Source organism: Hyperolius riggenbachi, chromosome 1, assembly GCF_040937935.1.
Source record: "Hyperolius riggenbachi isolate aHypRig1 chromosome 1, aHypRig1.pri, whole genome shotgun sequence".
NCBI classification, from domain to species: domain Eukaryota; kingdom Metazoa; phylum Chordata; class Amphibia; order Anura; family Hyperoliidae; genus Hyperolius; species Hyperolius riggenbachi.
Genome location: NC_090646.1, coordinates 361,227,797 through 361,255,189, shown reverse-complemented (window position 1 = coordinate 361,255,189; position 27,393 = coordinate 361,227,797). Strand labels below are relative to the sequence as shown.

General features: G+C 42.6%; 2 protein-coding genes across 8 annotated transcripts in view; one reads left to right on the top strand and one right to left on the bottom strand.

The window, feature by feature from the left end:
* LOC137514667 (zinc finger and BTB domain-containing protein 49-like) overlaps nt 1-986 on the bottom strand; it is a 52,688-nt gene extending 51,702 nt beyond the window's left edge. For both annotated transcript variants that reach the window (XM_068234225.1, XM_068234226.1), the window contains exon 1: nt 568-986. The gene's annotated coding sequence lies outside the window, so the exon portion shown is untranslated. The remainder of the gene's footprint in view (nt 1-567) is intronic.
* LOC137514693 (THAP domain-containing protein 3-like) lies at nt 709-27,393 on the top strand. Of its 6 annotated transcripts, none has more exons than XM_068234228.1 (6): nt 709-900; nt 5,630-5,788; nt 20,167-20,257; nt 25,585-25,652; nt 25,737-25,948; nt 26,663-27,393. In XM_068234228.1, the coding sequence occupies exons 3-6, from the start codon at nt 20,190-20,192 to the stop codon at nt 26,951-26,953; spliced, it is 639 nt and encodes a 212-aa protein (XP_068090329.1). In that variant the 5' UTR covers nt 709-900; nt 5,630-5,788; nt 20,167-20,189; the 3' UTR covers nt 26,954-27,393. The 6 variants fall into 6 exon arrangements, with proteins under 6 accessions (XP_068090329.1, XP_068090328.1, XP_068090332.1 ...); XM_068234229.1 differs by lacking the exon at nt 709-900 and adding an exon at nt 1,056-1,097; XM_068234227.1 differs by lacking the exon at nt 5,630-5,788 and having other exon boundaries at nt 710-900.

Below are 27,393 nucleotides of genomic sequence, written 5' to 3'. Positions count from 1 at the left end.
AGCATACGCCTGTGTACTGCATGCTTCACTGTATGGGTCTCATCACACTCAAAACATGCAATGTGAGTTTTTTCTAGCATGCAACCTTTTTCTAGGATGTTCAATGCAAGGTGCATAGCGTGAAAGTACCCCAACATGTAGATATTTTATAACTAATTAAACATATTTTAATAGGCTAAGGTAGGCGCATTTGACTAAGGATGGTGAGTTCTTTTGAGGGACTGTTAAGTGACATGAATTATCCAAGTCAGATATTCTATGGAAGATAAGGCTGATGTATAAGAACACAATAATCCTCATAATAATTTCTCAAACACTGCTTTGCTCGGGCATGATAATTGAGGTGCATAAAGCAATCCTCTCTAACCTCATGGTATGTAAAGCCTTCAGTAATGGAGATGTAATTGTAGGGAACTGCTGCTATGTCCGTAAACTAACAACTTAGATGAACTATATGTACCTAACCTATCCTGTTGTTTACTTCCAGCTGCACAACCCCTCCCACGTTTCCTATGCATCCCACCACAACATACACACGCTACAGCTAATAAACTCATCTCTACTCACCGTTCATCGACGCCTCGCTTTCACCTAAGAAAAAATTACGTCATCGCTAAAGGGAAAAAAAGTGGACTTTGCTTCACAGTTTCAATGACAATAAAGTTATGTGGGGGAAAAAACTGGCGCCACGTGATCAATTCACTGCTTATTGGCTGGAACGGCGGCGTAACGTCATGAAGCCATTGCCTACTGCTTCGTATCGTTTTAATCGAGATCCGTCGCCATTTTGGTACACCCTGACCCTGGGAAGGGGTCCTCTAATTTTCTTTATATTATTCAATGGAAATATCAGAAGGCAGTGAAGAATAAGTTACTGTTCTGAAATATCTTGGACTGGAGGTAGGAGATAGGTGGACGCAGTGTGCAGGAAAAATGTGTACATGCTGTAATGCATAATGCATGGTATGGGTGATTTACCCACATAACGGGGAGTGAGTATCGTAACCATAGTGACGGGTGGCTGCCGTAGCAGCGGGCCGGTGCATGCATGACGTTGGATGCGTAGAGTGATGTCTCACAAATCACAGCATTCATCAGTATGTGCTCCTGCTCAGAGGATCAGAGCATGTACCACGAAAAATGTTATATCTCTCTCCATATAGAAAGAGAGGGTTGGGTGAGGAAAGTTGTCCCTAGTAGCCAATTTACACCTATGTCTGTGCTGTACCTGGAAGATGACAGCTGCAGTCTGGTTGTGGCTGTAGGCAACATGGAAAAAAAACTGGGGCTTATTTACTAAAGCCTTGGACACACATTATGTAATCCTTGGCTGGGTTGTCTCATTGAAGAATCTGGTGTGTACATCTGCCCCACGTTGGTTGTTCAGTGTTCAGACAAACAAGAGCATTGCCTTTTTATTTAAGGGTGCAAGATACTGCTTGTTCGCGGCTCATCGCCTTTTCTCTCCATAGAACAGCACGCATTGCTAAGGACCGACCATGATTGCAAAGGTCATCTGAACTGGATTTAAAAATAACCGTGTGTTGGTGGGTTCTCTACCACTGGAGCCAGGGGGGAACTTCAGGGGGCAGGGCTTATGTCAGCTTACACGCTGTAGCTCCGCCCCATTGCACGCTTACCTGTGTAATTAAAGGGACACTGTAGGGGGGTCAGGGAAAAATGAGTTGAAGTTACCCGGGGCTTCTAATGGTCCCCCACAGACATCCAGTGCCCACGCAGCCACTCCCCAATGCTCCGGCCCCGCCTCTGGTTCACTTCTGGAATTTCAAACTTTAAAGTCTGAAAACCACTTCACCTGCATTACCGTGTCCTCTCTCCCACTGATGGCACCAGGAGCGTACTGCGCAGGCCCAGTATGGTCTGCGCCATGCGCTCCTGGTGACATCAGGGGAAGCGAGGACACGGCAACGCAGGCGCAGTGGTTTTCAGACTTTAAAGTCTGAAATTCCAGAAGTGAACCGGAGACGGGGCCGGAGCATCGGCGAGTGGCGTAGTGGGCACTGGATGTCTGTGGGGGACCATTAGAAGCCCAGGGTAACTTCAACTCATTTTCACCCGACCCCCCCTACAGTATCCCTTTAAGCAGTGCAGCGAGGTGCCAGAGGGGAACTGTGTTCCACGTAGGAGGACTCCAACGTGCCTCTAACAGCAAGGCCAAATATGGCAACGTAATATTTAACCACTTGCCGACCGCGCACTCATACCGCGCGTCGGCAAAGTGGCAGCTGCAGGACCAGCGACGCAGTTCTGCGTCGCCGGCTGCAGGCTAATTAATCAGGAAGCAGCCGCTCGCGCGAGCGGCTGCTTCCTGTCAATTCACGGCGGGGGGGCTCCGTGAATAGCCTGCGGGCCGCCGATCGTGGCTCGCAGGCTAAATGTAAATACAAGCGGAAATAATCCACTTTGTTTACACTGTACGGCGCTGCTGCGCAGCAGCGCCGTAAGGCAGATCGGCGATCCCCGGCCAATCAGCGGCCGGGGATCGCCGCCATGTGACAGGGGACAGCCTGTCACTGGCTGCACAGGACGGATAGCGTCCTGTGCAGCCCAGATTGCCAGGGGGGACAGGGATGAGAGGGAGGGGGGGAATTTCGCCGCGGAGGGGGGCTTTGAGGTGCCCCCCCCCCGCAACAGGCAGGCAGGAGCGATCAGACCCCCCCAGCACATCATCCCCCTGGTGGGGAAAAAAGGGGGGCGATCTGGTCGCTCTGCCTGCACCCTGATCTGTGCTGGGGGCTGCACAGCCCACCCAGCACAGATCAGCTAAAACAGCGCTGGTCCTTAAGGGGGGGTAAAGGGTGGGTCCTCAAGTGGTTAAATTACGTGGCAGAGCTGCGAGCCGACGGCAATCAAAGTGTCGGACTCACTTTGATCTAAATGGGCTGACGCTGTGCCAGACTAGATCCAGCATCGGTGTTGTTTGATTGTGCTGCCTGTAAATTTATGCTGCCTCGCATGCGCAGTGCAATCCTTTGCTGCCACATTTCCTATTAAGTGATGCTGCCGGCGCTAAACGCCCAAAATATCTCCGTAGCCACACCTCCTATACTCCCCAAATTTTCAGAGTAGGGAGGGAATTACGTCTGTGCCAAATTGCAGTCCCCGTGCCCCGCTGGTTTAAAAGATAGGTTTATGTAATCTATCTTGGAAACCAGTGAGGCTTGGGGGCTGTAATTTGGTAATTTCTACCCTCAAATTTAAGGAGTCTAGGCATTGTGGCTGCGGAGATGTTTCAGGGGATTATATGAAAGTTCCCACTGAGCATACGTGTTACTCAGTGAGGAAGGTAGCTTCTGGGCAGCACAATCAGACATTTACACCGGCCCCCCTAGTGCGTACAAGAGAAGCGTTAATTATTATTTCCCCTCCAGGTCCATGTGGACAGTGGGAATTATGTAATTCGGCTTCCAGCTATTGCTGGCAGCCGAATTACATTGTTATAAAAGTAACTACAGCTCCGTCTTCTGACGGTACAGAAATTACTCACTGAGCACCGCTATAGCTGTAATTCCTATTATGGTCTATGGTGGCGCTGGCTGCACCCAAATCTACTACGCGCTAATCAACGTGCACGCCCCTAGCGCCCGCCATGTTTTCCTATGGTGAGCTATGTCTGAAATTGGGCATGAAATGGAATATGCTAGTGTTGGACATAGTGCGACATAGAATGGGAAAGGTTTAACTGGGTAGAGATGCAACTTAAATGAAAAAGTGTACTCAGCTTTTTCATTCTACAGTTACTGGAATCGGCACTGTCAAAACCAGAATTGAACGCTGATCAGATTCAGAAAGCTATTGAGCGGCATGGTGGCATAGTGGCTATCACTCTTGTCTTGTAGTACTAGTTTGTATGTTCTCTCCTTGTCTTTGTGGGTTTCCTCTGGGCACTCTGGTTTCCTCCCACATTCCAAAAACAGAAATAAGTTAATTTACTTCTCCCAAAATTGGCCCTACACTATGATGGACATATAACTCCAGTGTTCTCCCCACAAATTTTTTACAGCCGGGTGGTATGAAAAAGTAGCCGGGTGGGGCGACATGAAAGAATACAGGGCAGTTACCAATGCTTACAGCATTGGAGGAGGAGGGCTGATGACAGCCAGGTGCTCACCAAAACTAGCCGGGTGGAGCACCCAGCTAAAAGAGCCTGGGGAGAACACTGAACTCTAGGTACTAGATTGTGAGCCCTTCTAAGGTACAGTTAATGACAAGATTATATATACTCTGCAAAAAACGGGTGACTTGATTAATTAATAACCAGTTAATCTACTTTCCAAATCTAAAAAGTCTTGTGTAAAGTTCTGAAGCAAATCCAAGCCAGCAGATTATTGGGAAAAAAATACATCCTGATCAAGGGGGCTGGCCGCATTATGCAGAGCCCTTTACTACCGCACGTGCGGCATTTTACTGCTAAGTTTTGTTTTTGGAAAAATAAACCTTGGGGTCACGATGCTGCGGATAGGGGAGTTTGCCTGGCTGCGCATGCGCAACTCGGCAAGGCTTTTGGGATGAATTACAAGGGACAGGAGCCACCCAGGGAAACGGCAAGGGACGAGCAGCCTTAAAGGGACACTTAAGTCAAACAAAAAAAATGAGTTTTACTCACCTAGGGCTTCCAATAGCTCCCTGCAGCTGTCCGGTGCCCTCACCGTCTCCCTCCGATCCTCCTGGCCCTGTCGGCAGCCACTTCCTGTTTCGGTGACAGGAGCTGACAGGCTGGGGACGTGAGTGATTCTTCGTGTTCCCAGACACATTAGCACCCTCTATGATGGTATATGATATATGCTATAGTAGCATAGATGGCGCTATTGTGGTCAGGAACGCGAAGAATCACTCGCGTCCCCAGCCTGTCAGCTCCTGTCACCGAAACAGGAAGTGGCTGCCGGCGGAGCCAGGAGGATCGGAGGGAGACGGCGAGGGCACCGGACAGCTGCAGGGGGCTATTGGAAGCCTTAGGTGAGTAAAACTCGTTTTTTTTTTACTTAAGTGTCCCTTTAAGGGACTTTAGGAAGTATGGTACCTGAGACACTTCCTTTGGAGGAGGGGCATTCCTGCAGAACATTCGTTCGCTAGGAACACCCCTTTCCCACCTCTCTGTTCCCTTGCACCGCCTCTTACTGCCCCTTCTCCTCTCTGTGCTCTTGGAGAAGCACAGAGTTAGTCTCGCTCCCAGGGACAGGAACATGCCTCTGAGCCCCATCCCCCCCCCCCCCCCCCCCTCCACCTTGAGTACACTTGAACCATTGGTGATTAGTTTGCCATCACAAGGAGCTTGCTAATCCAATGTAACAACATAGCAGTAGTACAAAAGAACGCCCCTATAACAACAGCACTAATCATTTATAGAATGTAAATCACGATTTTACTAGTCACACTGAATACCAAAATCATTTATCATGCTATCTGGAGTACTGTCCCTTTTTAAATATGCAGCAGAAGTTTCCAAATAAGAGCTCCTGTGGTAGATCTCATGTTTAGCATAAAAGTGCTACTGAAAAGCTATAATCATAACATGCAGAATAAATTGTATATATACAGTATATGGTCTACATGATGTGTGATATACCAGTAAGAAATTGCTAATTTGTACATTTTAATTATTCTATAGAGCAATCAGAGCATGTGCTACAAAGCCTCTAACACACACACATTTGCGTGCAAATGACGTCAACACTAGCGTGATAGGTTACTTTGTAATGCCGGGATTTCGCCCAAAGCATTCCAGGCTTTCCAATTAGTCGTTTGGCTGCAATATCCTACAGGAGAGGTAAGCTAACTACTGCCACTCCTTTTTTAATCGTTTTACAATTTTTGGCACCCCCATTCTCCAGTTTGACACACATACACAATTGTTACCATCTCTTTTCATGTGTTGTTTGTGACAGGATTAGTAAATTAGGATTGCCCATGGCAGCTGTTTATATGTTTTGTTTCAATTGCTGGTCAGCACTGTACAAATGATAAATGGAGGCAGAGCAAACATTTCAGGGGAACTGACAGTAATGTTCTGTACATTAGAAAGGCAAATACAGAATCACAAACTTCCTGTTCCCTAATGAGAAAATGAAAATCCAAATTAGAAAGCAGATAGTAGACATGAAGAAGGACAGTTTCAGACGATCCAAGGACTGAGAAAATGCAAAAGGGAAAAATAAAGGAGCCAATAGTGCAATATGTCACAATATTGACAGATGATTGGAGTAAGGTAAACAAAGAGCTGGCAGGACTCACAGTGTAGCTGCAGACAGTACTACCCTCAGAGGTAAACAACGTGCTCTAGATTGGGCAGACAGTCTATGATGTAAGCAAAAAGATAGGAAAATTCTGGCACAGTTGATTTATTCCAGTAAAGTGTGATGTGTATAAAGTGACATCAGCGTATAAACACAGGCAAAATAAAGCCTATAAAGTTGTACGTCTCGCAACTGGTGTAGAAGCTCGGTACCACCCTGTGAAATGCTTGTCTGGCTGTGCACCTCTCTGGCACCCACTGTCACCTCCCTTCACTCAGTGAACAACAGTTGCAATAAGTACATCTTTATATGCTTTGTTTTGCACAGCCTGTGTTTATGCATTGATGTCACTTAAAATACACTTTACTGGAATAAAATTGTGCCATACTTTTCCAGTCTCTTTGCTTACTTGATGGTTGGAGTAACGTACCTGCGGGGGGATTTAAGGCGATGCGGTGATCGCCTTGCATCATAAACGCCAGTTGAAATGGCCCTTACGCTACTTCATTTGTTATCTAGGCAAAATAGCTTCTCTGAACTCTCCAAACAAACTTGGGTGGAAGACAGTGCTGTTTTCTGTAGCATTTATACATCAAAGAAACAGTGAGAGACAACTTTAGATAAGGTTTAAAAGGGTCATTCGCTCTGCTCTGTTTCATGGTTTAAAATACAGTGTAGTTTGTAAACTGCAAATATGACAGACTGATGCAATGGTATTAAAAAAGAAAGCTATACAGTAAAACCAAAAATAAAAATATGAGACTCTTCTTTGTTACTAATGTTCTATTAATTATCCAGTTCAGTATATCATTTTATTTTATTTTTGCTTTTGTGTCACTTTAAAATAAATAAATCAAATACGAACAATGCTTGCAAAATATTTTGTGCATCAAGCTCTACATTTCTGTTAACCACTTCCGGATCCTTGGTACGTATATATATATATATATATATATATATATATATATGTACTGTTTACTTCACTTGCGTATCAGGGGTGTATAGCTACACACTGTTTACTTACCACCGCTGTTCCCAATTGCATGTGCCAATTCTGTTCGCAATCACCGCACTTGTGCCTTTCCGTGATGGGGTATGAGAAACAGCTGCTCCCAACGCCCATCAATGTGCCTGTGAGGAATGGTAACTTGCAGCAATGAGACGCAGCTCTCACTCAAAACCAAAAGCAAATTTATACATGCACTAGTTCTTGTCTACTGTTAACAGCAGACAGGAACTAAGTGTAGTGCCATCTTGTGGCCAAAAAAGTAAAATACACCATAATACACTTTTTACACCGAAAATTTTTATAAATTATTATTTTTTAACCCCTTTCACCCTACCCCATAGTTGCCAAAAGAAAACATAACAAAAAACACATCATTTAGAAAAACCCTACATAAATAGTTACCTTAGGGACTTTTTTTTTTTTTAATATATATTACCGGCCCAGCCTGCAGATACGGTTCCCGACTGCGGGTTTGACCAGATCGCAAGGGGAAGCAGCCTTATTCGAGCTAACACAAGGCTGTAACCCCTCAAAACACTTCTCACTGCCACCACTAGCTGCTGCTAGACACTTCAACAATTCCCACTCTGCTGTTGAATGGCCTGCACGCAGTCTGGCGTTTTCAGATTCTGGTCAGCTTTTGTGCTTTAGGCCAAATATGGGAACGCCACACACACAATACAATCGTACAGTAGCAAGGCTTTCATAAATAAAGACTTGTAATTATTGTTACAATATAAAAAAAAATAAAAAACAAACAGGAAAAAATACACCTTTATTTCCAAATAAAATATTATCTCCATACGTTGTACCAGAGACACAAACATTGTAATAACAGGGACAAATGGGCAAATAAAATGTGTCTGTTTTATCTACAATAGCACATTTTATTTTTAGACTACAATAACTGAAAAATTATGAATTTTTGCAATTTTTTTTCTTCTTCTTCCCTGTAAGATGTATATAAAATAAAATAAAAAAAAGTACTGTCTAAAGAAAGCCTAGTTTGTCCCACAAAAAATATTATATAGATCATTTCTGTGTGATAAGTAGCGATAAAGTTATTGGCGAATGACTGGGAGGAGTGTGATGTGAAAATTGCTCTGGTTTTGAAGGGAGAAAAAAACAGTGGTAGGGAAGTGGTTAAAGAGACCCCTGTTTTTACATCTGTTTATGTACTGCTTGAAGACTTAAACATTGTGAAATATTTCAAAAAATGTTATTGACCTTTAAATAAAGCAATGGATAATATGCTCCAATGTCCTGCATTTATCAGGATCTTGCATAAAATATTCAAATGGTGAATTAAAGATGCCACTATTGTACAAAACAGTGGTTTGTACAAACTGTGCTATAGCTCTAGTTCTAAACAGTACAGATTAATGGTAAAGTCTAAACCAAAATTAATTGAACACAATAAAATGAAAATGGACACTGACATACCCAGCGGTAGTATTTCATTTGTAAATAAATAACTGCAGATCAGATTACAATTGGCCCACGTTCCCTTAAAATTTGAAAAAAAAACCACACAAACCTGCTTGCTTTTGCCCTGGAAACCTACGTCTTCCCCTTGTTTTGACAGGTGCTGTCAGATGCTCGGTTTTTCACATTTAATGGCTGTTGAATAGATGGACAGACAACACATTCACAAGGTCTGAATATCTGACCTGTTTTGTACTACCCAGTTTATTTGACAAAAATAGACAAGGAGAAAAAAAACTGTGACTTGTTTTTGAACGGTACAGTACACTTCTACATTTTAGGTTATTTTTTTTTTCACTTTCAGATTTACATAAGCTACCAGTATTATACCGGAACCTATAAGTTGCATGCATTTTACACAATATTTGTGTGTAGTGTGCACTTCTAAGAATAATGATTTGACATGGCGTGATCAGCAAGTCTTACATTGCTGTGAATGTACTATAGAAACAATGCTGCCATTGTTTCACTGGGGTCTAAGGCCTTATTCACACTATGGGCTGGTGCACACCAGAGCGGTTCGGCTGCAGTTTGCGATCCGCTTGCGGGTGCGGATCTGCTAGGGTAATGTATTTCAATGGGCTGGTGCACACCAGAGCGGGAGGCGTTTTGCAGAAACGCATACTCCCGGGCTGCTGCAGATTTTGGATTGCGGATGCGTTTCTGCCTCAATGTTAAGTATAGGAAAACCGCAAACCGCTCTGAAAAACGGCACTTCAGAGCGGTTTGCCAGGCGTTTTTGTTACAGAAGCTGTTCAGTAACAGCTTTACTGTAACAATATCTGAAATCTACTACACCAAAAACGCTACACAAAACCGCAAAACGCTAGGTGAAACGCTACAGAAAAATAAGAAAAAGCGTTTCAAAATCTGCTAGCGTTTTGCGGATCTGCTAGCGTTTTTGGGTGTGCACCAGGCCTATGTGTTGCTGTGCTCATTTCAGGAATACATATAGTATGCTATTACTATATTATTATTATTTAGTATTTATATAGCGCCGACATCTTCTGCAGCGCTGTACAGAGTATATTGTCTTGCCACTTAACTGTCCCTCAGGGGGGCACACAATCTAATCCCTACCATAGTCCTATGCCTATATCATGTAGTGTATGTATCGTAGTCTAGGGCCAATTAACTTATCTATGTGTTTGGGATGTGGGAGAAAACTGGAGTGCCTGGAGGAAACCCACACAGACACTGGGAGAACATACAAACTCCTTGCAGATGTTGACCTGGCTGGGATTCGAACCAGGTACAGAGTGCTATCTATTAAGCCACCATGCTATAAGCAAGGACATCAGAAGTGCATAAACTGCACTTTCTGACATTCTCCTTTAAGCGCTGTGCAGCAGTGCATTACTGTACCACACTGCTACATGCATTTTTGTTTGTATCTCATTATTGACAGCACTGAGTTTAGAGTGCAAGGCAGATGCCATGCATTGCTTTGTAAACACAAGGCCACCTCGTTACCTAATGTAAATGAGGCTGAAGGCCTGGTAATAATGGGCAGATCAGGGTGTTGGGAGTGGATAGACTGGCTCTTGAATTCCATGCTAAGGGACCATTTACATGGCCATTCAGCCACTTGCACTTGCTCCTTGTTGCATAGTAGATACTCAGATTTTCACAGCATTTAAACAGTTGTTACCAAAAACTGAAAACCTAGCTACCTCAGAATGAGTCCTAGGTCCAGTTTGCATTGGCAATAAATATGGTCTGTTTAGCGGACCATAACAGATCATATCCTATTTTAATCAATAAGAACTATTCACATTGCTCTGTTGGAACGGATCAGTTCGGTCCACTCCACCAAACAGACCTCAAGTTTAGGGAGGGAGGTGATTTCTTTTTTTTTCTTCCAGATCAACAGAAGGTCAGAGATCAAAAACCGATGCCCAATAAAAACTGATCATTTTGTGGATGAGTTTTTACATCAGAGTTACCAAGCAGCTTGGGGTCACCCAAGCCACTAGGAATGTATAGGGGGCTAAAAGAGACCGAAAAGCCCTCCTACTAATAAGCAATGCTTGATCAGTTTTTGATCTGTCCAGTGTGAACCAGCCCTCTGGCCTCTTTCAGACAGGAAGCTGGTATGTATGCTTGTTTAAACGTCCTGTCTGCTGCCCACGAGTGCTATTCGGTTGCAATTAAAATGCAGATGAATGGCAGCATTTATGATTTGCAGTGGGAACAGGCATTTAGGGATGTGGCATGCTTACACTTCTGCTACCCAGAAGAACTGACAGAATAAAAACCTCTTGTGGCTTCCAAATACCCGATTTTGAAAATGGATGTCTTAAAAGCTATTACAAATTTATATAGTGAATGTTAACACATTGTTAGCGTGCTTTAACCACTTCCCGACCGCCCACTACACAGGGGCGGCGGGGAAGTGGAGCCCTTCAGGACGGCCTCACCCACAGAGGCGGCAGTCCATTAAAGGGCATGGGCGGAGCGATCGCGTCATCCGTGACGCGATCCTCCGCCGGCGGGATGTTAACCCCGCGATCGCCGCATACAAAGTGTATAATACACTTTGTAATGTTTACAAAGTGTTATACAGGCTGCCTCCTGCCCTAATGATCCCAGTGTCCGAGGGACCACCAGGGCAGGCTGCTGCCACCCTAGTCTGCACCCAAGCACACTGATTTCTCCCCCCCCTGCCCCAGATCGCCCACAGCACCCATCAGACCCCCCCCTGCCCACCCCCCAGACCCCTGTTTGCACCCAATCACCCCCCTAATCACCCATCAATCACTCCCTGTCACTATCTGTCAACGCTATTTTTTTTTTATCCCCCCCCCTGCTCCCTGCCCCCTCCTGATCACCCCCCACCCCTCAGATTCTCCCCAGACCACCCCCCCCTGTTTACTGTATGCATCTATCCCCCTGATCACCTGTCAATCACCCGTCAATCACCCCCTGTCACTGCCACCCATCAATCAGCCCCTAACCTGCCCCTTGCGGGCAATCTGATCACCCCCCCCACACCAATAGATCGCCCACAGATCCGACATCAGATCACCTCCCAAATCCATTGTTTACATCTATTCTCTCCTCTAAACACCCACTAATTACCCATCAATCACCCCCTATCACCACCTGTCACTGTTACCTATCAGATCAGACCCTAATCTGCCCCTTGCGGGCACCCAATCACCCGCCTACACGCTCAGATTGCCCTCAGACCCCCCCTTATCAATTCGCCAGTGCATTAATTACATATGTTCTTCCCTGTAATAACCCACTGATCACCTGTCAATCACCTGCCAATCACCTATCACCCATCAATCACCCCCTGTCACTGCCACCCATCAATCAGCCCCTAACCTGCCCCTTGCGGGCAATCTGATCACCCACCCACACCATTAGATCGCCCGCAAACCCGCCGTCAGATTACCTCCCAAATGTATCGTTTACATCTGTTATCTTCTCTAAACACCCACTAATTACCCATCAATCACCCCCTATCACCACCTGTCACTTTTACCTATCAGATCAGACCCTAATCTGCCCCTTGCGGGCACCCAATCACCCGCCCACACGCTCAGATTGCCCTCTGACCCCCCCCCCCCCCCCTTATCAATTCGCCAGTGCATTCATTACATCTGTCCTTCCCTGTAATAACCCACTGATCACCTGCCAATCACCTATCACCCATCAATCACCCCCTGTCACTGCCACCCAACAATCAGCCCCTAACCTGCCCCTTGCGGGCAAACTGATCACCCACCCACACCAATAGATCGCCCGCAGGTCCGACATCAGATCACCACCCAAGCGCAGTGTTTCCATCTATTCTCTACCCTAAACACCCACTAATTACCCATCAATCACCCCCTGTCACTGCTACCTATCAGATTAGACCCCTATCTGCCCCTAGGGCACTCAATCACCCGCCCACACCCTCAGAATGCCCTCAGACCCCAGCCCTGATCACCTCGCCAGTGCATTGCTTGCATCTATTCCCCCCTCTAATCACACCTTGAGACACCCATCAATCACCTCCTGTCACCCCCTAGCACACCTACCCATCAGATCAGGCCCCAATTTGCCCCGTGTGGGCTCCTGATCACTCGGCCAAACCCTCAGACCCCCTTCCGATCACCTCCCCAGTGCATTGATTGCATCTATTTTCCCCTCTAACCACCCCCTGAGACACCCATCAATCACCTCCTGTCACCCCCCCTAGCACTCCTATCCATCAGATCAGGCCCAATACAACCTGTCATCTAAAAGGCCACCCTGCTTATGACCGGTTCCACAAAATTCGCCCCCTCATAGACCACCTGTCATCAAAATTTGCAGATGCTTATACCCCTGAACAGTCATTTTGAGACATTTGGTTTCCAGACTACTCACGGTTTTGGGCCTGTAAAATGCCAGGGCGGTATAGGAACCCCACAAGTGACCCCATTTTAGAAAAAAAAGACACCCCAAGGTATTCTGTTAGGTGTATGACGAGTTCATAGAAGATTTTATTTTTTGTCAAAAGTTAGCGGAAATTAATTTTTATTGGTTTTTTTTCACAAAGTGTCATTTTTCACTAACTTGTGACAAAAAATAAAATCTTCTATGAACTCGCCATACACCTAACGGAATACCTTGGGGTGTCTTCTTTCTAAAATGGGGTCACTTGTGGGGTTCCTATACTGCCCTGGCATTTTAGGGGCCCTAAACCGCGAGGAGTAGTCTAGAAAACAAATGCTTCAAAATGACCTGTGAATAGGACGTTGGGCCCCTTAGCGCACCTAGGCTGCAAAAAAGTGTCACACATGTGGTACCGCCGTACTCAGGAAAAGTAGTATAATGTGTTTTGGGGTGTATTTTTACACATACCCATGCTGGGTGGGAGAAATTTCTATGTAAATGGACAATTGTGTGTAAAAAAATCAAACAATTGTCATTTACAGAGATATTTCTCCCACTTAGCATGGGTATGTGTAAAAATACACCCCAAAACGCATTATACTACTTCTCCTGAGTACAGCGGTACCACATGTGTGGCACTTTTTTACACCCTAAGTACGCTAAGGGGCCCAAAGTCCAATGAGTACCTTTAGGATTTCACAGGTCATTTTGCGACATTTGGTTTCAAGACTACTCCTCACGGTTTAGGGCCCGTAAAATGCCAGGGCAGTATAGGAACCCCACAAATGACCCCATTCTAGAAAGAAGACACCCAAAGGTATTCCGTACGGAGTATGGTGAGTTCATAGAAGATTTTATTTTTTGTCACAAGTTAGCGGAAAATGACACTTTGTGAAAAAAAACTATTAAAATCAATTTCCGCTAACTTGTGACAAAAAAATAAAAACTTCTATGAACTCACCATACTCCTAACGGAATACCTTGGGGTGTCGTCTTCTTTCTAAAATGGGGTCATTAGTGGGGTTCCTATACTGCCCTGGCATTTTAGGGGCCCTAAACCGTGAGGCGTAGTCTTGAAACCAAAATGACTTGTGAAATCCTAAAGGTACTCATTGGACTTTATGCCCCTTAGTGCAGTTAGGGTGCAAAAAAGTGCCATACATGTGGTATCGCCGTACTCGGGAGAAGTAGTACAATGTGTTTTGGGGTGTATTTTTACACATACCCATGCTGGGTGGGAGAAATACCTCTGTAAATGACAATCTTTTGATTTTTTTTACACACAATTGTCCATTTACAGAGGTATTTCTCCCACCCAGCATGGGTATGTGTAAAAATACACCTCAAAACACATTGTACTACTTCTCCCGAGTATGGCGATACCACATGTGTGGCACTTTTTTGCACCCTAACTGCGCTAAAGGGCCCAAAGTCCAATGAGTACCTTTAGGATTTCACAGGTCATTTTGAGAAATTTAGTTTCAAGACTACTCCTCACGGTTTAGGGCCCCTAAAATGCCAGGGCAGTATAGGAACCCCACAAATGACCCCATTTTAGAAAGAAGACACCCCAAGGTATTCCGTTAGGAGTATGGTGAGTTCATAGAAGATTTTATTTTTTTGTCAAAAGTTAGCGGAAATTGATTTTAATTGTGTTTTTTCACAAAGTGTCATTTTCCGCTAACTTGTGACAAAAAATAAAATCTTCTATGAACTCGCCATACTACTAACGGAATACCTTGGGGTGTCTTCTTTCTAAAATGGGGTCATTTGTGGGGTTCCTATACTGCCCTGGCATTTTAGGGGCCCTAAACCGTGAGGAGTAGTCTTGAAACGAAATTTCTCAAAATGACCTGTGAAATCCTAAAGGTACTCATTGGACTTTGGGCCCTTTAGCGCAGTTAGGGTGCAAAAAAGTGCCACACATGTGGTATCGCCGTACTCAGGAGAAGTAGTATAATGTGTTTTGTGGTGTATTTTTACACATACCCATGCTGAGTGGGAGAAATATCTCTGTAAATGGACAATTGTGTGTAAAAAAAATTAACAAATTGTCATTTACAGAGATATTTCTCCCACCCAGCATGGGTATGTGTAAAAATACACCCCAAAACACATTATACTACTTCTCCTGAGTACGGCAATACCACATGTGTGGCACTTTTTTGCAGCCTAACTGCGCTAAGGGGTCCAAAGTCCAATGAGCACCTTTAGGCTTTACAGGGGTGCTTACAATTTAGCACCCCCCAAAATGTCAGGACAGTAAACACACCCCACAAATGATCCCATTTTGGAAAGTAGACCCTTCAAGGTATTCAGAGAGGGGCATGGTGAGTCCGTGGCAGATTTCATTTTTTTTTTTTGTCGCAAGTTAGAAGAAATGGAAACTTTTTTTTTTTTTTTCTCACAAAGTGTCATTTTCCGCTTACTTGTGACAAAAAATAATATCTTCTATGAACTCACTATGCCTCTCAGTGAATACTTTGGGATGTCTTCTTTCCAAAATGGGGTCATTTGGGGGGTATTTATACTATCCTGGAATTCTAGCCCCTCATGAAACATGACAGGGGGTCAGAAAAGTCAGAGATGCTTGAAAATGGGAAAATTCACTTTTTGCACCATAGTTTGTAAACGCTATAACTTTTACCCAAACCAATAAATATACACTGAATGGGTTTTTTTTTATCAAAAACATGTTTGTCCACATTTTTCGCTCTGCATGTATACAGAAATTTTACTTTATTTGAAAAATGTCAGCACAGAAAGTTAAAAAAATCATTTTTTTGCCAAAATTCATGTCTTTTTTGATGAATATAATAAAAAGTAAAAATCGCAGGAGCAATCAAATAGCCCCAAAAGAAAGCTGTATTAGTGACAAGAAAAGGAGCCAAAATTCATTTAGGTGGTAGGTTGTATGAGCGAGCAATAAACCGTGAAAGCCGCAGTGGTCTGAATGGAAAAAAAGTGGCCGGTCCTTAAAGAGAATCTGTATTGTTAAAATCGCACAAAAGTAAACATACCAGTGCATTAGGGGACATCTCCTATTACCCTCTGTCACAATTTCGCCGCTCCTCGCCGCATTAAAAGTGGTTAAAAACAGTTTTAAAAAGTTTGTTTATAAACAAACAAAATGGCCACCAAAACAGGAAGTAGGTTGATGTACAGCATGTCCACACATAGAAAATACATTCATACACAAGCAGGCTGTATACACCCTTCCTTTTGTATCTCAAGAGATCATTATACACAGGCAGTGTGCATAGAGGGGCCAGGAGGGGGGAGATGCATCACAGAACCACAACACTGAAGAACTTGGCAGCCTTCCAGACACAGGCTGACAAATCTGACAAGAGAGAGATAAGTTGATTTATTACAGAGATGGTGATAGTAGAACGTGCTGCAGTAAGCCAGAACACATTAGAATAGCTTTTGGAACTTGTAGGATGATAAAAAACAGGATGTAATTTTTGTTACGGAGTCTCTTTAAGGGGTAGAAAGCCCTAGGTCCTCAAGTGGTTTAAGTGGACTCAAATTAAAAATACAAGAAATAAAATCTATTTTCTTACTTATAACAATAAATAGCAGCCTTTTTTCATCTGCATGATGACATATAAAATATTTTATTTTTTTTGGAAGAACCCCTCCCTTCCTTTCATATTGCCAGGACAGAATCCGGCAGACTGGTGGAGGAGATAAAAAGCAAAAACAAAACACAGGCTGCTACTGATGATGTCACAGGGGAGGTGATCTCAGCTTGTGTGAGATTTCACATAGACTATGCCCCTGTGAGGGAGGGTAGCTGATGACAAACACACCCATGATCTAAAACCTCCTACTAAGCTCAGAAGTAATGGCTGCCACCTGTATAACCCTAGTTATGAAAAGAGAATGGTGAAAAGCATGCACTGAAATGTTTATAGGCTTGAAGGAGTGTTCATTTATCTGCGTATGTGTCAGAGTGGTGCAACTACGGTAAATATTTTGAATTAAAAAAATGTTTGGTTTGGGTCCGCTTTAAATGGGAGTACACAATTAGCTGCAAATTCTCTTCAAAAACTTTCCAGTCCCAGAAGTAGCAGTGAACAAGTGTAATGCCAGATTACAGTAAAATCTTTTTAAGTAAACTTCGAGACCTGGTCAAGTAGTTTACTATATCAAATGTTTACTATGGCTTCAATTCACAAAGGGCTGTTCGATTTAACAAAAAAAAAAAAGTCATCAAAATATCACTTTTTTTTTTTTTTTTTTTTTGTGCAAATTCTTGCAGATTTTCACAGGTGCAGTAGAAGTTTGGTAATGTAATGAAAAATGCTGGTTTAATTCACCAAGCCCTGTTCAGTAGGTAGAAGTCTCACCAGTGGAGTAGGTGTCTGCAGCAAGCTGTGCGGACTATTTATTTATTTATGTATTGTATTTATAAAGCGCCAACATATTACGCAGCGCTGAACATTAGTTTAGGTTACAGACAATATTTAGGGGTGACATACAGCAATATGACAATACAGGAATACAAGGGAAGAAAAAAAAACACACGATTGGTTCGCACGATGACCAGGGGCCCCGGACATCAGGATGCACTGTCATACACCCTTTACTGAATGCTAATGGCTGCTATATGTGGTATGGCAGGTAAAGGGTGTATGACAGTGCATCCTGATTGGCTGACGAGCACCTGCTGACCAATTTCAAATGTAGCTGGATGCATGTACTGCTGTGTTCTATTGCTTGTGTGTGTTGAATTTAGCATTCAGTATGGAGGCAGTGTTGGTGGGTTTTCTGGATGTGAGAGGTCCAGAGCCTGGGTGTGAGAGGTCCAGGCCCACCTGCACTTCCCTCCAGGTATCGCACATTGGCCTTGGGGCCCCGGCCAGTGAGAGAGGTCCGGGGCCCCTGGTCATCGTGCGAACCAATCGTGTGTTTTTAAACGTTTTCTTTCAGCTCTAGGACATGGCGGATAGGTGAGCGGTTAGGGAGGGACCCCTGTGGGAGGGATGCCTGCACGGGGCGGTCCTGCTAGCGACGCAATCTTGCGATGGCGTCCAACTGAAGCCTCCCACCTGAATGCTAATGGCTGCTATATGTGGTATGGCAGGTAAAGGGTGTATGACAGTGCATCCTGATTGGCTGACGAGCACCTGCTGACCAATTTCAAATGTAGCTGGATGCATGTACTGCTGTGTTCTATTGCTTGTGTGTGAGGAATACAAGAAAACCAGATCACACACCATAGTATGAGTACCAGGTAATGCTTAGTCAGTCACTGGATGAAGCATGGAGATTAGGCAAGTTAGGTTCACTCAGATGCATAGCATGGGTTCACAGTAATGGAGGTGCAAGATTAGGTAGGACACAAAAGGAGGAGGACCCTGCCCAAAGGCTTACAATCTAGACTAGTCTGCATGAGCCGTTCCTGTGTTCTGTAACAGCTTGCTAGAGAGGAAGAGGTTTCCTGAATCACTTTAGATGTGCTTACATGCCACTAGAGGTCTCTCTTGTGTATCATTCTATAGATCTGCACATCAAAAGTGATGCAGAAAAGCATTGAATGTCTAATTTTCCTGCTCTGCCACTGTCATGTCCCACCCGCTAGTGCATCAGATCAAATGAGGTGAGAAGCAGGAGGGGGAGGCTCTTCCTATTGGCTCTCTGCTTTCTGCTCTCTGCTTTCTGTCAATACTGTCGCATGCTATTTGCTAGTTTCCAACAGATCAGAGCTGGGGATAAATACTGAATATCTCACTTGGCTTTACTGCATGCTCAAATCTTTGTGCATTGACATGTATTGAAGCATTTCCCGCAAAAGTTGGTAATTTACCTCACTGGTCGGTAATTTCATCTTGCCATGCGGTAATAGCCTTAATAAATAGACATTTCACTAAATGTTCAGTTATATCAACTGTTTTCTGCTTTACTGCATGCGGTAATGCTTGGTAAATTAAAGCCTATATCAAGATTGGTCATACAGTGTATAGAGGCTCGTGGCTGGGACCTAAGAACTAAGTTTACTGTATCCAGGGCCATATGCAATTCTCTTTTTCACCTGAGTTTTCTCCTAGGAGATAATTTTTCATCTTCAATTTTAAATAACTTTCCTGCACTTTTCAACTAAAAACGTACCATAAAGTAGGCGAATAAGTACTATCAAAATTATTTTGAGTATTTTCTTGCTGTCTAGTGGCTTAAAAGGCATTTTATGGACAAGTTTAAAAATATCACCTAGGAGAAAACTATGGAGAAAAAGTGAATTGCATATGGGCCCCAGAGGTTTACTATAAAGACATTCAAGTTATTTTTACTTAATATTTCTTTTTCTGTATGGAGAAATTAAAAAAAAAAAATTACCAAACTGTATGGAAGTGAAGCAAGCCAATGAAAGGGTTTTATTTTATTAAATTGGGCATAGGTGATCCTCTTACTGACGAAGTTTGAACCGCTTCAAACTGCCAACAGGGAAGGGAACATGCAGGGCTTTGTAGGTAGAACGGATCCCCGTTTAGGTCAGCAGAAGTGTAGTTTGGTCCTTCTATCGACATCCACAGCTCCCAATGGGAGTAATAGTGAAACTGACAGCTCCTGTTGAAAGCAGTACACTCAGCTGGTATCTGTACACGGCTGTGCCTGAATGTGTCTGTCTGGGGTGTACACATGCGACACTGCAGCATAGGGGCAGTATAGCTTTCAACAAAATCTGACAGCTTCACAATTGCTCCCCTGGGAGCCGTGGATGGTGTTTGAAGGATCAAACTACACTTCTGCTGACCCAAAGGGAGATCCCTTCTACTTAAAAAATCCTGCATTCCCCCCTGATGGCTGAGTGAACTCGTCCAATCTCCATCAGTAAGATAATTTGACACCCTATTTTATAGAATTAAACCTTTTAATTGGCCTATATTTAACATATTTATGAACCACTAATGTTCTTACTGCTTACTGTACTAATTTTATGGCATACTATAATTATTTGTGTACCTTTTCTGTCAGTTTTCATTCAGGTTAATGTTCCATAGCTTTATAAACCTCTTCTCTTTCTTTACTACAACTCAGGTTATCTTGTATGGCATCTAACAATGCCCGCATGTGCTGCCATCAACTGCACAAGCCGACAGACACGTGGATGTGGAAAGTCCTTTCACCGGTAATTAAAAAGATGTCTGAAAAGTTACTAAGTTTCATTCTCTTATTCCCTTTTACAATTACTTGTATGTATTATTTTTATTTATTTTGTTAAAGAGACACTGAAGCGAAAAAAAAATGATGATATCATGATGAATTGGTTGTGTAGTAGGGGTAATTACTAGAACATTGGTAGCAAAAAAAATATATTCTCATATTTTAATTTTCAGTTATACACCCTTTTTTTTTTTTTTTTTTTTTTTTTTTTTTTATAACATTGCATCATTCTCTAATACTTGTAGTTTACACATTACTCAGCATTCTAAAAGTTTTTGCAGAACAGGCAGTGAACTTTTGACCTGTCCTGAACTGTTTTCTGCAAAAGAAAAACACAATACAGCTGAGATAACCTAATCAGAAGTCAGAGCTCTCCAGGACTTTCAAAGTCGCAGAGCTCAATGGCTATTTCCATAGATAACAACTGGAGTTTCTTAACTCTTCCTACTGAAAATAAATATTAGACTTATGTCTCTGCTCCTAATGCTTTATTTCTTAGCTTTACTACACAACTAATTCATTATATCATATTTTTTTTTCACTTCAGTGTCTCTTTAACAGCCAACATATTTTGCAAAGGACTTAGATATGACATTGACATTCCTAACAGTCGCTGTCCTGTATAATGACACTGTGAAAGACAGCAAACTTACTGGAGTAAAATCTGACGCAGTTTATCTGTCTCTGTATACTGGGCTTTTGTGTTTTCTTGCAACTTTCTTTAGTATGCATTAGGGAGAGCAGTGATAGGCTTCTCTCTTTCCTCTTGCAAGTACTTCTGCCCTTTCACTCTCCTAATCAGCCTAGTCAGTGACAGAAAATACAATGTTTATGAAGTTAATTTACCTGAATAGACAATTTGAGTCATCAGTGGGTAGGTAAGTCCACCACTACCTCTCATTTTAGCCACTTGCCCTCCTCTGGGAGCAAGTATCTACCTGGACTGAGGAGTCTGAGTCCGAGCAATTTTGGGTACCTGGAGTCGGAATTGGAGTCAGATGATTTTTGTACTAAATCCACAGCCCTGGTAAGTATCAGACTAAGGAGTCGGAGCCTTTTTGAGTTCCTGGAATTGGGGTCAGTGGTTTCAAAAACTGAGGAGTCGGATTATTTTTGTACCAACTCCACAGCCCTAGTATCTATGACCCGGAAAACCCGCGCTTGAGCTCCCAGGGGTAAAGATGCTGCCCTTTAATATTTATATACGTGCTCTCATGTGGCCTCCCGCGTTAGCGCCCAGACTGGTGAATGGGAACATACATTCCCAAAGCCAATCTAAGTGTCTGAAGTGACAATGATCACTGTTGCAACGAGCAACAGTAATCATTGCAAATTGTAAATGACAGAATTACATTCCTGCTGTCTGGAACGCAGCTGGAGCTGCATTCTAACTAGACAAGAAAATGTGTGGGGACATCTAGTGGCCAAAAAACAATATTACAATAAAAATAGTAAAATATACATTTTCCCATTAACCCATTTTGCTGCCTCCCTGCCCCAAATAACACAATTGTAAAAATAAATAAATAAAGCGATGGAATTTAAAAGACAATATATAAATTGTCACCTTAGGGACTTAGCTTTTTAAATACGTATATCACGAGATTAAATATGTATGCCATGAGAGTGTATTACTATTATTTTTGCAAATCTGGGCTTATAATTATTGATAGAGTACAATGAGAAAACCAAAATACACTTTTATTTCCAAATTAATTATTGTCGCCATACATTGTACTAATGGGCATAATTTAAATGTTGTAAAAAATGGTAAAATAAAATGTGTGTGTTTTTATTCACAGTAGCACATTTCATTTTAAAAAATATACAGTGGTTTGCAAAAGTATTCGGCCCCCTTGAAGTTATCCACATTTTGTCATATTACTGCCACAAACATGAATCAATGTTATTGGAATTCCAGGTGAAAGACCAATACAAAGTGATGTACACGTGAGAAGTGGAACGAAAATCATACATGATCCCAAACATTTTTTACAAATAAATAACTGCAAAGTGGGGTGTGCGTAATTATTCAGCCCCCTTTGGTCTGAGTGCAGTCAATTGCCCATAGACATTGCCTGATGAGTGCTAATGACTAAATAGAGTGCACCTGTGTGTAATCTAGTGTCAGTACAAATACAGCTGCTCTGTGACGGCCTCAGAGGTTGTCTAAGAGAATATTGGGAGCAACAACACTATGAAGTCCAAAGAACACCAGACAGGTCAGGGATAAAGTTATTTAGAAATTTAAAGCAGGCTTAGGCTGCAAAAAGATTTCCAAAGCCTTGAACATCCCATGGAGCACTGTTCAAGCAATCATTCAGAAATGGAAGGAGTATGGCACAACTGTAAACCTACCAAGACAAGGCCGTCCACCTAAACTCACAGGCCGAACAAGGAGAGCGCTGATCAGAAATGCAGTCAAGGGGCCCATGGTGACTCTGGACGAGCTGCAGAGATCTACAGCAAAGGTGGGGGACTCTGTCCATAGGACAACTGTTAGTCGTGCACTGCACAAAGTTGGCCTTTATGGAAGAGTGGCAAGAAGAAAGCCATTGTTAACAGAAAAGCATAAGAAGACCCACAAGCCATATGGGAGACACAGCAAACATGTGGAAGAAGGTGCTCTGGTCAAATGGGACCAAAATGGAACTTTTTGGCCAAAATGCAAAGTGTGGTGGAAAACTAACACTGCACATCACTCTGAACACACCATCCCCAATGTCAAATATGGTGGTGGCAGCATCATGCTCTGGGGGTGCTTCTCTTCATCAAGGACAGGGAAGCTGATCAGAGTTGATGGGAAGATTGCCAAATACTGGGCAATCTTGGAAGAAAACCTCTTGGAGTCTGCAAAAGAGTTGAGACTGGGGTGGAGGTTCACCTTCCAGCAGGACAGCGACCCTAAACATAAAGCCAGGGCAACAATGGAATGGTTTAAAGCAAAACATATCCATGTGTTAGAATGGCCCAGTCAAAGTGCAGATCTAAATCCAATCGAGAATCTGTGGCAAGATCTGAAAACTGCTGTTCACAAACGCTGTCCATCTAATCTGACAGAGCTGGAGCTGTTTAGCAAAGAAGAATGGGCAAGGATTTCAGTCTCTAGGTGTGCAAAGCTGGTAGAGACATGCCCTAAAAGACTGGCAGCTGTAATTGCAGCAAAAGGTGGTTCTACAAAGTATTGACTCAGGGCTGAATAATTATGCACACCCCACTTTGCAGTTATTTATTTTTTTAAATGTTTGGAATCATGTATGGTTTTCATTCCACTTCTCACGTGTACACCACTTTGTGTTGGTCTTTCACGTGGAATTCCAATAAAATTGATTCATGTTTGTGGCAGTAATGTGACAAAATGTGGAAAACTTCAAGGGGCCGAATACTTTTGCAAACCACTGTACTGGCCAAAAACGGAGAAGTTATGATTTTTTTATTATTTTCCTTCTTATTACCTTTTAAAATTCATATAAAATAATTCTTAGCAAAAAGTGCCACCCAAAGAAAGCCTAATTTGTGGTGATAAGAAAAAAGCCCAATGGCCTCAATTCACTAAGCTTACCTCCTGTCTTTAATAATGTTTCTAGTGCTATCACCATGGTGATAAGGCATGTAGTAAACTTAACTCTTCTGTCTTTAATGCTGGGAATACACAGTGCGTTTTTGCGGCTCGATTCTGCCGCCCCAAACGATTCCGCGGGCGATTCTCCTATCTTCCGCTCGGTTTACTTATTTTTTTCCATTGTCCCCCATGCGGAATCAATTGGGCGGGTGATCTGACATGTCGGAAATGATCAATCGAGCCATCTAAATGGCTCAATCAAGCGGCAAAAACGTACCGTGTATTTCCTGCATAAGTTAAGGAGAGATCTCTAACGTTAACATTTCAATTCTTAAAATAACTACAGAATTCTAAAGTTAAAGACAGGCTGTTAATGAAAACTTATCTCTACACCTTAATAAGGCAAGCTTCTTTAGTGAATTAACACTGAAAATACCATTGATGTGTGGTGGTAAGCTTTCTCTTGCCTTATTATCTCCAGCATGATCTTAGTGAATTGAGGCCAATGTATGGATAATTTAGGTGTGATTAGTAGTGATAGATTTATTGCCGAATGAATGGTCGCAGTGCTGAAATGTGAAAACTGCTCTTGTTTTGATAGAGGAACTCCAGTGAAAATAACGTAATGAACAAAAGTGTTTAATTTTTACAATAATTATGTACAAATGATTTAGTCAGTGTTTTGCCCATTGTAAAATCTTTCCTCTCCCTGATTTACATGCTGACATTTATCACATGGTGACATTTTTACTGCTGGGAGGTAATGTCACTGGAAGGAGATGCTGCTTACTTTTTTGGTAGTTGGAAATGGCTGTTATTTCCCACAATGCAACAAGGCTCTTACAGTGTGATGTCAGGACCTGAGAGTTGTGAGGCGCTGACATCACACTGTGAGAGGGTTTTCACCGCAAAATCAGCCATACAGAGCCCCCTGATGATCCGTTTGAGAAAGGGAAAAGACTTCTCATGGTAAAGGGGGTATCAGCTACTGACTGGGATGAAGTTCAGTCCTTGGTTATGGTTTCTCTTTAAGGGTAAAAACCTTTAGAAGTGAAGTGGCTAAACTGTTTTTAGTGTATATTATACTTTTTGGCACCGCTGTTTTACTATTATCTGCAAGTTTCTTCACCTTTGAAAGGGTGCTGCCCCTTCCTTGCTGCCTGCAGAGAGTGACTTCTTAACCCACAGTGGTTGCTTAAGTGGTAACCTAACTTTGGTGAGTATCATTTCACAGAAAGTACCTCCTATCAACATAGATCTTAAAGGGGACCTAAACTGAGAAGGATATGGATTTTTCCTTTTAAAATAATACCAGTTGCCTAACTCTCCTACTGATCCTGTGTCTCTAATACTTTAACCACAGCCCCTCAACAAGCATGCAGATCAGGTGCTCTGACTGAAGTCAGACTGGATTAGCTGCATGCCTGTTGCAGGTGTGTGATTCGGCCACAACTGCAGTCAGAAAGATCAGCAGGACAACCAGGCAACTGGTATTGTTTAAAAGGAAACATCCATATACCTCTCAGTTTAGGTTCCCTTTAACATAATACACTATGGTATGCTCTCGATTTCCCCCTTTGTCTTAATACAATCAGTAATAGTCCATGCGCTGGTATATATATATATATATATATATATATATATATATATATACCAGCGCATGGACTATACACACGCACAAATACCTTGTATGTTAACCGTGCATGGTTTATGTCCACTGTATATTTCAGCATCATACATTCAAGTCTAAATATTGAAATAAGTGGATGGAAAGCCATGGAAACCATTGCAAATGATGGTACACTTCATCCATCTCTAACTTGCTGATTTTTCTACCATAATCCAGATCTGTTGTTCTGTACATTGTAATATATTTTAAAAGATGAATCTGTTCCCAGGTTTCCACATGGACGACCAGAAATACTAAAGAAATGGGTGATTAACATGAGGCGTGACACATTTAAGCCATCCTCCAAGGCAGTGCTGTGCTCAGATCACTTTGAAGAGTACTGCTTTGATCGAACCGGTCAGACAATCCGATTAAGAATAGATGCTGTGCCAACTGTTTTCTCTTTTCCTGGGAAAGCAAGAAAGGTGATTACATTTCTTATTTATTACCAAGACATCCATGCACACCTTAGGTAAACTGGTTCCATTTTTTTTTCCGCTCCTAACACGACACATTGCACTTTAACCTTGCAGAAGGCCTATTTAAAATGTGAAATATTATAATCTCTTGGGCGTCTCCTACTCTTGCCCCAATAGTAAGACACCAAGATTATCTTCAACTGTACCAGCTGCTGCCACTAAGTACTTCAAAAGCATAGGATATATAGGTGTTTGGTCTACTTCCTGTTTTGGAAACCAAGTCACAACCCCCATGTGCCAGCTACCCTTCTACCTGGCCCATTACCATGTCATCAATTAGCATCTTTTCCCATACTGAAGCTAAGCAGCTGTGGGGGGGGGGGGGGGTATCAATTTATGCTTCTGGATATCCTTTTTTTATTATTATTCTGATACATCCTAGAAGGACTAGCTCAAATCTAAGACAATCATTGAAGAGGACTGGTGCTTTTAATTTGGAAATGTGATTTGATCTTTTAATAGAACATTAAAATACATTGTTCATGTAAATAGTTGTGTGTAGGACTTCTATACGATTTAATGGCATGTACTAATCTGCACCTTCAGAATATATTGCGATACATGACATTACCTTATTGTTACCATTCTAATTATGGATGTGTCTTTGTGCTTTGTTGAGACAGTGCAGTGCTAATTTAATGCCAATGTTTTTCTTATCAGGATAGAAAGTCACAGAACCCAGCTTCTATGATTGAGGGCATTGATGAACAGTTTACTTTTCCACCACCGCCTCTCCCAGAACAATTACCAGTACAAAATGTAGTTGAAAAACGGGTCACAGTTGAGCATGACTATTGTATTATGGACAGCCCAAAAGCCCTGAAAAAGCGGCTTGATGAAGCATTAAGCACCCTTCACAATGTCAAACGACGACTGAAGATCACCCAACAAAAGTTTAGAAGGCTAAAATTCAGGGTTCAGTCTCTTGATCTCTCTGAAGATCCGGTGTAGAGAAAAATGGACTACAAATGACTCTTTATGGAGAAATGTATGTGTATAAGTGTTTTGATACTGTGCTTCTCCCATATATCTACATATTCCTTGGGCAGAAAATATACGACTCATTCATTAATCTGGCATTGAATGTAATTACACACAGATTGAGGAAACTGAGGAGCCAAGAATTACAATGAGCAAAAAAAAGAAGTCTTTTATTTATTCTGTGAACCTAATAAGACATCCTTGTTGTTTGGTGCACTGAACAGTTTTTTTTTAGTTTAATATAACTCCAATCCTTGGTGTGCTAGGGCCATTGTATTGCATACTGCAGTTCAGAAAATCACTGGGAAATAAATAGCTGCTCATTGGAATAGATAATCGTAGACATCACAAGAAATAAAACTAACACCTTTTCCCAAGGGACTATGAAATAAAGCTGGGTGTACAAGTGA

Coding starts and splice junctions, on each gene's coding strand:
- LOC137514693 (XM_068234228.1), top strand. CDS start 20,190: ATGCCCGCATGTGCTGCCATCAACTGCACAAGCCGACAGACACGTGGA. Junction 20,258..25,584: donor TGTGGAAAGTCCTTTCACCG/GTAATTAAAAAG, acceptor TGTATATTTCAG/CATCATACATTCAAGTCTAA. Junction 25,653..25,736: donor GGAAACCATTGCAAATGATG/GTACACTTCATC, acceptor ATATTTTAAAAG/ATGAATCTGTTCCCAGGTTT.